Raw genomic sequence first — 10646 nt, forward strand, 5'->3', positions numbered from 1 at the left:
GCGTACCGCAAAAAAAAAAAAAAAAAAAAAAAAAAAAAAAAAAAAAAAAAAAAAAAAAATATATATATATATATATATATATAAAATGGTGCTTCAACCTCACCCAGATTTGCAAACGATGGGTAGCAAAGTATTATTTGGTGGGTGGGGCATAATGTCTGTCCTCCACCCCGAATTCATATGTTGAAGCCCTAAACCAACCCCCCACCCCATCACCATGTGATGGTATTTGGAGGTGAGGCTTTGGGGAGGTGATTAGGTCATGAGGGGAGGTCCTCACAGTGGGACTGTGGGATTAGAGACACCAGATAGAATGCATGCCCTTCTCTGTCTGCCACGTGAGGACACCGCGAGAAAGCAGACCAGTCCTCACCGCACCAGAAGCCGACCCTGCCGGACCTTGATCTTGGGACTTTCCTGCCCCCAGAAATCTGAGGAAATACATTTCTGTTGCTGAAGCCCCCCAGTCTATGCGGTATTTTGCATCACCATGTGATGGTATTTGGAGGTGAGGCTTTGGGGAGGTGATTAGGTCATGACGGGAGGTCCTCACAGTGGGACTGTGGGATTAGAGACACCAGATAGAATGCATGCCCCTCTCTGTCTGCCACGTGAGGACACCGCGAGAAAGCAGACCAGTCCTCACCGCGCCAGAAGCCGACCCTGCCGGACCTTGATCTTGGAACTTTCCTGCCCCCAGAAATCTGAGGAAATACATTTCTGTTGCTGAAGTCCCCAGTCTATGCGGTGTTTTGTCACAGCAGCCTGAGCCAACCGAGACACAAAGCAGTAAGGGAGACGGAGGAAGAGAGCAGCATCCAGAGACAAGGGCTCTTACAGCCGGCCTGGCTGACCCATCCCTCCTTAGAGACGCGGGGACCACGGGGGGGCTCAGAGCCAGAGGACAGTGCCCCCGAGAGAGGGGTAGTGAGGAGGAAGGGAGGAGGGAGAGTCCCAACTCTTCTCTCAGCCGTGGGTAAAAAAGTACAGAAGACGCTGGGAAGAGTTCTTTCTGGGTTCTTCCCAGAGCAGAACGCTGGTGCTCCCTGCGGCGTAGGGCAAGGCTGTGATGTTTCACAGTCTGTGGGTTGCAGCATGATGACAGTCCTCAACTCATGCTGATTCCCTGAAAGTGGCAGAGGAGTAGAGAGGGGTTTAGGATTTAACAGGACCCGACTCTTCCGCTGTCCCTTGGGAAAACGAATGTGCCCTCCGGACCAGCCCGCAGGGCTGTCCGTACTGCAGCAGGAAGGCCCCTGAGCTCGGAGGGCAAAGAAGAGCAGGCCCACGGGGAGCCCCTCGCTCTGGACCCCGCTGCAGCATCCATCCCGGCCACGGCGCCGTCTCCGCCTTGATCCTCTTTCTGACCTGGGCTCCCACTTGAGTCAACGGGAAGGAGGCTGAACCTCTCAGGGGACCAAGAGCGGAACCAAGGCTGGACACAACCGGCTCCTCTCCCAGGGTCTTCTCTGGAAGGGCACTGCTTAACCCCCAGCGATCCTCTAAGACTTTCCACTGTCGACCACACGTGCAGAGTCTGCCAGAGCTCCCCTGGGGCCCGATGCCTGCTGGGAGCATCAACCCTCTCAGGAGCAAAAGCAATCATGTCTCCTGAGAAGGGCTGTCAGACGTCCTTCCAGACTAGGACCCACACGTTTGCCTTTCCTGTTATTCGTAGTTGCCTCAGATCCAGCACCTAGCATCCAAGGAATCTGTGCCCCCGGTGGCGGTGAGGTGTTCACTCACAACTCCCACGGGAAATTACAGCCCTGCTCTACGTCATCGGGAATTTCAATATGCTCACAGTCTGAAGCTGGCCAACATAAACCTAACGCATCTGGTTTAGTGTCTGTTGCCAAGTAACACACAGCTGATTAGCCCGGCTCATGGATGCACTGGAATCATCCGGCTATGCCCGGCTTCTCCGCGTACTCTTCCTCAGGCCGGCATCCACAAAGAAAGACAACCCTGGCCCGGCCGGGCACAGAGACGTGAAGGCTGCTGGCAGTTCTGAGCGAGGAGCTGTGCCCCGCAAGACAGCCTTGGAAGTGCCGACTGCCCAACCGGACAGTTAGTGTGAAGGCAGCTGTGACGCACACAGAACAGGGATGGATTTCTGCCTCCTAGGTGGAGAGACAGATGCAAGTGAGGAGGGGCAAAGGGGCAGGAAGAATGCCCACTATTTGCAGACTCTTTGGGAAGAGCTGCCAAGTAGAAATCGCTCAAGACGCCTGTGAGGGTAACTGATAGAGATTCCATCAGATCTGGACAGGAAAGGGAGGTGGTAAAATCTTATTTAAGAGACCCCAATGCTCAGCTGACTAGGATGGAAAGTCCAACTCAACTCTCAAATAGTAAGAGAGAGCAAACTCTCTTGAAACACTTCCTACGTTTATTCATCTTGCGCCATATGACTGCGGTTCAAAACCAAGATGGCAAACATCAGGGAAGAACGTTAGTGAATGAAGAGATGGCAAGAGAATACGTACTCAACAGAACAAGTATTCACTGACTGCCTATTACATGCTGGGCGCTGTGTTGGGGGCTGGGTATCGAGTGGATAAGCTGATCCGGCCCAGAGAGGAAGGCAGACATACCATAAGGAGAACACGAGTGGACCTTCAGAGGCGGAAGCTCTATTTTTTATAGATTCTGTCCCTGGGACTTCTCTTTGCCTCGGCATCTCCTCCCTAAGACAGTGAGTGAGTGGTCTTTAAGACCTGTTGCTTTACCTGTTTTCAGCTCCCTTAGGTAACCGTGTTTCTGAGCTCTACCCTAAGAGAGTTTGGTTTTTGGTGCACAGTATGGGGAAGAAATCTGTATTTTTTCCCCAAGTTCTCCAGGTCATTCTGGCGATCAGCTGGATCTGGAACACTGTCTCAGTGGATCTGTGTTAGGTGACTGCAAGTGGGTACTAAGTGCCTGAGAAGAGGCACCGTGAAACTCACGTTCTCTCCTATAAGAGGAGATATAATGTCTTCTCTGGGAAACTGGCCCCGACGGTGTTTGGGGTGCCTCCTCTGAACCCCTTCCTTAAGCAAAGACCATTATTAAAATAATGCTGGCTTATTCCGAGTCTCTGCTGTGAGACTCTGAATTCTGAAATGACTGGTACATCTTATTCATCTCTCTTCCTTGGTGTTTGGCATAAAGGGTGCACGATAAATATCTGTTGTGGGGTGAGGAGGCTGAACGATTTTCGTGTATTTCTGAGCCCTGCCCACAGGATACAACATGAGCAGGTGACATGCACATGGAATATCAGAAGACATAGGCCAGAAACACCCCTCCACACTGGGATGACAGGCGCATTCACTGAGGCTGCTGGTGGCAGTCTGCTGTGACAGAGCTGGGGCCCGGCTCTGGTGCGGGCTGCAAAACCTGCTCAGGCTTTCTGGGAGAGTATCAATTTCCCCCCCCTTTTTCTCAAGCCCACTGTTTCACTTTTTAGGAGCAAATGTGAGAAATGAGAAGTATCTCAATGGGACTTGCAGGAAAAACATCCAGGATTCTCAGATACACCATTTAGTTCTTAAAAGTGAAACCCTTTGGCTCCCTGAAGTGTCACCTCTTTCCTAAGGCAAGTGGGTTCAGTGGGACTTGCAGGAAAAACATCCAGGATTCTCAGATACACCTTTAAGTTCTTAAAAGCGAAACCTTTTGGCTCCCTGAAGTGTCACCTCTTTACTAAGGCAAGTGGGTTCCCCCCACCTCCACTGCCTGTTTTTAAGAAATGTCTATAATAAAGCCACATTTTCAGAGACTATGAAATAACTGATGATGGATTAAATCTTTTCTAATTTGAAGACATTAAGAAGTAAAACAGAAAAATATCTTGAAATTCTGTGTGTTGGTTGAAACACTAAAAAAGAAGCAAAATACGCTTTCAAATCGTTTGACTTTGTGAAGGTTTCACCCTGCACTCACACGTGAGTGTGTGTGTCTGTGTGGGGGGGGTGCAGCGGTGCGTGCATGTGTTGGGAGGGGTCGAGGGGGAGGGAGGGAAGAAACTAGGGGTGGGAGGGGCAGCAGTGAGCAAGTGTGAAGACGTGTGGTTTTTTTCACTTGTCGACCAACTCAAATTCCAGAAACAGTGATGTTCTACTGCCATCTCGCGGCACCGTGAGATATTCACAGGCGGCATGACCTGCTCAGATTCTATAAACTAAATCTACCACGACAACCCAGTAGCCCAGGCAAAGATGTTTATCTGTGAAAAGACTGGAATAAGAAATAATCTCCCTTTTTTTACTCAAAAGGATCAAGTGCTTCGCATCAATTTGGTTCAGAAAGACCTCAGGTCTTAAAACTAAGGCTACCAAGACATTTATTTTGCCATATATTAACAGTTTCACGTTGAAAAAGTTTCAACATAAAAAATCACTTTCAAAACCTACATTGTCGCATAAACCAGAATACTTGTAAACGATAAAGTTATTTCTTCAATATTCAAGCTTTTCAATTTCATCCATGTCTTCAGGGTCGAGTTGCTTAATATTGCTATCTAAAATAACAAAAGAGAATGGAACAGTCTTATCCCAGGGCCTAAACGAAATTTCATTCCATCCAATTACATTTCTGAAGATAGTGACACCTTGTATGGAAAGCCGTGAGGTACTGGGACATTCTCTAGATTAGGTAAGGAAGGGATGGTTTCCAAATAACCAATCCATACTAACTACAATGGCATCAAATGCACCAGACAAGACAACATACATGTCTAAATACTGTGGGGCAGAAACAAATCGCCAGAGTGCAGAGAGGGGAACCTGGGAAGGTGCCTGGCTGAGCTCAGGAGGGTGAAGTGGGCGTGTGCATTGGGGGGTCGGGTTTGCCGAATGGCAACAGGGAGTGTTGATTACCATAGCAACAGTGATCTTAATGCTTCTTTCTCCGCCCCCATCCCTCCTCCGTTATCCTAACGCAGGGGTGCTTAATCAACTTCCCTGAAGGGTCCACAGCCAGTGTGCAAACCTTTTAAAATTATATTCCAAATTGCACATATGTGCCTGTGTGCATTTCCCCGGGGATAGTGTCCTTTGCTTCCCACAGAGGTTAAGTACCATTGTCCTAAAGGTGAAAGATACATCTGGAGTCCTGCGAGGGTTCTTCCTCGCCTGCTCCGCAGCCATATCTATCCAGGGCCCTGGGGCAGGGGGACATCTCAGCTTCTGTTACCCTTCAAGCTTCCACCAGAATGCAACACGCCCGTCCAAGAGCCCCAGCGGGTTAGCAGAGCCTGCCTTGTTTAGGTGGCGGGGCGGTGGGGGCACTGGAGGAAGGCAGCAGGCCTCAGGATTTAGGACTGTCCTAGTTGGTCGCTGGGGCAACAGGAAGGGAAAAATGTACATAAAAAAGGAAGCTGGGGACACAATATAACCTTAAAGGAGCTTATTACTTTGCCTAGGGTGGTTCTTCATGGATGTAAAATCTGCTCCAGATCCCAGAATGAGCAATAAAATAAAAATATGAGCTCATATCAATTCCACTTGGTTTTCACATCTTCCTTTAATTACCCCTGCCTCCTGTTAGGAACTCTGGCACTAAGAAGTAGAAGCCTACTCCCTGGCTCCTGCCCCCACCCGATCACGAGCCTCTGGGCTCGAGGTCCACGACACACATCGTCACTGTCAACGTGGGCAGGTCCACGGCTCTGAGCATGAAGGGTACTACTCACTGAAGTGGTCCTGGACCTTCATCAGCAGGGGCAGCTTATCCACCTCGATCATGTTGAAGGCAAGGCCTTTTTTCCCAAAGCGGCCTGTTCGCCCAATACGGTGGAGGTAGGTCTCATAGTCTGGCTCCTCTGCTCCGTTCACAGGCAGGTCAAAGTTCACAACAATCGTGACCTGCTTCACATCAATCCCTGGAAGAGGAGCGACACTGCAGGGTCCTGCAACTTTTTCCTCAGGACATAGCTATTCAAGAACCACATTTGCTGAGGGAATTCTCATTTAATAGACACAATCTGTAAATCAAACCTGCTTTTACGTAAATGAAATAGGTCCTCTGGTCAGGCAGTTTGCTTGCAAGTATGTATGTCTATGATGCCGGATAAGAGTGTCAGTAGAAACGAATTATACAGAAGTCTAAATATGTACAAAGCGCGTGTGCGTGTGTGCACGTGCGCGTGCGTGTGTGTTGGGGAGGGGCTCTCAGCAGGTCACAGAGCCCTTCCCTCTTCTCCACCCCCATTGTGCTAAGTGCCCAGCAAGCCTCTTAGTCTCACATTCCCTTACCCGTCACAGGGCCCCAGCTCCACCCCATTCCATGGCCATTGTTCTCATCAGGTCATTTTATCCATTGCCTCAACTGTTACAACAATTTCCGGACTGGTCTCCCCAGTCCCTCATCTCCCACTCCTCTAATCGTCACCATGGTCACCACAGCAACGTCCAGAGCACTTGTGTTTAGAATCCAGCTGCCCAAACAGTACAGGATAAAGTACAAACAACTCAAGACTTCCAAGAGTTCTCCCCTTCCTTTCACACCTTTCACTCCTAATGTTTCCTAGGAAGACTTCTGTGCTCACCTAGTGCCTCCATTCCTCAACACTAATAAGCTGTCTGGGTCATAATCCTTATCCTCCCTACACTGTGCTTTGACTCGGGAGCAATTTGTGCCCTCTTTTCTCTGGGGTCTGGAGTTGTGCTGTCCAGTATGGTATAACCATTGGCCTTATGGCTATTTAAATTAATTCAAATTTAAAATCCAGTTCCTCAGCCATACTAGTCACGTATCAAGTGCTCAACAGGCACCATATGTGGCTTGGACAGCAGAGAATAGGAGATTTATATCAATGCAAACATTTCTATTGGCTAGTGCTGGTTTAGAGAGTCAGGAGTCTAGGCAGTGTGCTCCCAAGGGGAAGGAACCTCATCCTTTTTCAGGCTACTCCTCCAAATGCCAAGCTCAGCACTCATGGCAGGTCCTCAGTTCTATCTGGTGAACTAGTAATAAATTAGGAAACATGGTTTGAGTATGCGGTGTAGGCAAGGATACAGGAGGAATGAGGAAAGGACGAAGGCCCTCCTCTTGAAAAAACAAAGACTTTTCTTCCAGTAGTCAATAGTTTTAAACTTAAAAACACCTCAGAGATGACCAACATCATTAGTCATTAGGGAACACAAGCTGAAAACACGAGATACCACACACATCTACCAGAAAGCTTAAGATGAAAAAAGAGCGTCAATACCAATTACTGACAAGGATGGAGCACAACTGGAACTCTCCTGTATTGCTGGTAGAGATGCAAAAGGGTACAGCCACTCGGGAAAGCAGTTTTGCAGTTTTCTATAAAGCTAAACATACACTTACCACATGTCCCAGAAATCCTCCTCCTAGGCATTTACCCAAGAGAAATGAAAGCATATGTCCACATAAGCCTTATACATGAATGTTTACTACAGCTTTAGTCCAAACAGCCCCAAGCTGTAACCAATCCAAATGTCCATCAGCTGGTGAATGGAAGACCTAATTGTGGTACGACCCATTCAGTGGAATACTACTTAGCAATAACAAGGAATGACCTACTGATACATGTAACAACATTGATGAATTCCAAAGTATGATATCAAGTGGAATAAATCAGACACAAAGGCTACCAACTGTATGATTTAACTTACATGTCATTCTGCAAAAGACAAAAATACAGAGACAGAAATCTGGTCAGTAGTTGGCAGGGGTCATTAGTTACAGAGACTGATTGAAAATGGGCACTGAGAAATTCTGAGGGGAGATGGAAATGTTCCATATTTTGATTACAGTGATGGGTACGTGACTATAAATGTTTGTCAAAACTCTCTGAAACGTATCCTTAAAAAGAGTGAATTTTATCATATGTGAATGATACCTCAATAAACTTGACTTTAAGTGCACACACATACACACCTCGAGCACAGACGTTGGTTGTTATAAGAACTTTCTCCTTCCCATCTCGAAACCTCTGAATGACAGAAGCTCGCTGATCCACAGTCAGCTCTCCACTTAACAGAGACACCTGGTGGCCATCCTGCATCATCTCCACAGTCAACCATTTGGCATTTTGACGAGTCTGCATGAAAATCAAAACCCAGCATGGCGCCCAAGTTGAAGCAGCCTGGCTATGTGTGCAGCGCTCACTTCTGCAGGGCATGGGAGCCGGGGGTGCTGCAGAGGAGTTTTGCTTCATCTTCCCTTTGGGGCCTAGAGGGATCTGAGAATGTGGCAGGGGATTCTCCCTCCCCCGTGCTTTTAAGGGGCACATCCTCTCAACCTGTAAGAGCTTTGGCTTCTCAGCCCTGAAACAGAGAATAAAATGCTCTGCCCACCTCTCATGGTGGTCTGATGACAAAATGAGGTAACCTAACGATGAGGACATCCTTGTGTACGCCAGGCACTTTGCTAAAACCTTTACGTGCATCACGTTCATCTGCTTTCATAATGATTTGATGAAGTAGCTACCTAAGTTCATTTAAAAAAACTGAAAAATTGGGCTTCCCTGGTGGCGCAGTGGTTGAGAGTCCGCCTGCCGATGCAGGGGACACGGGTTTGTGCCCCGGTCCGGGAAGATCCCACATGCCGCGGAGCAGCTGGGCCCGTGAGCCATGGCCGCTGAGCCTGCGCGTCCGGAGCCTGTGCTCCGCAACGGGAGAGGCCACAACAGGGAGAGGCCACAACAGTGAGAGGCCCGCGTACCGCAAAAAAAAACAAAAAACAAACAAAAAAAAAACTGAAAAATAAACCCAAAGCTTAAAACCATTAAGTGATTTGCCCAAGGTCACATGGCTAATCCGTGGCAGAGCTGAGCTTTCCTTTACTCTACAAGTATGTTTCCAGGGCCAACCGTGTGCTGGGTGGGGCTATTCTAGGGCGGGGGCATGAAGGTGAGTGGAACAGGTGAGAGCCTGCTCTCCTGGAGCTGACAGTGTGCACATGGTGGTGAAAAAATACAACCAAGACACGAACACGAAAAACGTCAGATAGGAAAAGTAAATACGAAAATAAAAACAAGGGGCTGTTAATAGTGAGTGACTGAGTGGCTGCTTTGCTCATAATAAGTTAGGAGTAGAAGAGAACACTCTTAACCTGATAAAGGGTATCTATGGAAACACTACAATAAACATCAACCTGAACAGGAAAGTGTTAGAAGCAGTCCCTCTAAAAGAAGGATGCCCAGGGAGTTCCCTGGTGGCCTAGTAGTTAGGATTCCAGGCTTTCACTGCTGTGGCCCAGGTTAAATCCCTTGTCAGGCAACTGAGATCCCACAAGCGGCGCAGCACGACCAAAAAAGAAAGAAAGAAAAAAAGAAATAAAAGAAGGATGCCCTCTGTTTCACATCATATTGAAGTCCTATTCCATTACTTCAGTTTCACCCATAAAATACAGATAATCTCTATTCAGAGTTGCTCTGAAGATTAAACAACATAATGTACAAAAAGCACCAAACGTGGTGCCCGGCTCCACCTGCACAGAAATCTGGGCACGAGTAAGACAAGTCCCGGCAGACTTACCTGGCAGAATATGATGGCCTGGCCAATGGTGATGCCACCGTAAATGTTGCACAGAGCCTGGTACTTGTCTTTCCTATTCCTGCACAACACATAATACTGTCGGATGTTGTTCAGGGTCAGCTCCTCTTTTCGTAACTTGATAACGTTGGGGTCAGGAATGATTCGCTCCGCAAACTGCCACACGGAGTCTTCAAAGGTCGCTGAAAAGAGGAGCATCTGGCACTCGGAGGGTAAAGCTCTACAAGAGAGGAGGGAAGAAGGCCGTCACCCGATGGCCAGGCCTGTCCCTCTCCTGCGGGGGCAGCTTCCAGCACTTGACGCCCACGGCCATCAGCTGACCCCCACGCCCCTGCTCCTGCTCTGGGGTCACCGTGAAACGTGCTGCGGCCACGACAACTACACCTGCTGCAGAGCGCCACGTGTCAGCCCCTCCTGCCCACCAAGAATTTGGGAAAATGGATACACTGAATGTGGGGCTCCAGACTGAAGTTTAGGTAAGTGATCTGGGTTTTCACGCCAGTCTTCTCCTTAGGAGAGATGGGCTCGTGGAGCCTAGGGTGTTAGTCTAGGTGCTCTTTAGGGCAATCATCCCGCACAAGTTCCATGCGGATGAAGGGCACAGAGGCTCATCATTCGATGGCAGGTGTTCTATCTCTGGGGTGGGAAAGAACAGCCACATTGTCTATTTGGAATGGGAAGAACCTGGATATAAATAAAAGGGGAGCAGAAGGGGAAGATGCTACTGCATGTGGAATGTAAACTGAACCCACAGTGAACAGAGGCTAATTGATACCAAGTTCAAAAAAAAGGCAAAATGAATGTACAGAGTCAGCAGTCAGGATACAGCTAAGCCTGTAGAGGAGAGAGGGGCGGGTGACAGGAAAGGGGCTGCAGGGGATTTCCAGGGTGCCAGTAAAGTTCTATGTCTTGACCTGGGCCATTGTCCCATGAGCATAGCCTCTCTGTCATAGTTCACCCAGCAGTACACTTAGGATTTGTTTATTTCTCTGTACATATCTTATACATCAATTAAAAAGTTAATTCTTTTTTTTTTTGCGGTACGCGGGCCTCTCACTGTCGTGGCCTCTCCCGTTGCGGAGCACAGGCTCCGGACGCGCAGGTTCAGCGGCCATGGCTCACGGGCCCAGCCGCTCC

At 48.5% G+C, this 10646-nt stretch overlaps 1 protein-coding gene across 1 annotated transcript in view; it reads right to left on the reverse strand.

Moving 5' to 3' along the window:
* Positions 1 to 4227: 4227 nt before the first annotated feature.
* DDX25 (DEAD-box helicase 25) overlaps positions 4228 to 10646 on the reverse strand; it is a 22421-nt gene continuing 16002 nt past the window's right edge. Inside the window, exons 9-12 of the mRNA XM_007118079.3 lie at positions 9492 to 9729; positions 7891 to 8053; positions 5678 to 5866; positions 4228 to 4504 (exon numbers count right to left, since the gene is read on the reverse strand). Coding sequence (XP_007118141.1) covers positions 4443 to 4504; positions 5678 to 5866; positions 7891 to 8053; positions 9492 to 9729 — 652 coding nt within the window. The 3' untranslated portion in view covers positions 4228 to 4442. The remainder of the gene's footprint in view (positions 4505 to 5677; positions 5867 to 7890; positions 8054 to 9491; positions 9730 to 10646) is intronic.

Source organism: Physeter macrocephalus, chromosome 16 (assembly GCF_002837175.3).
Source record: "Physeter macrocephalus isolate SW-GA chromosome 16, ASM283717v5, whole genome shotgun sequence".
NCBI classification, from domain to species: Eukaryota; Metazoa; Chordata; class Mammalia; order Artiodactyla; family Physeteridae; genus Physeter; species Physeter macrocephalus.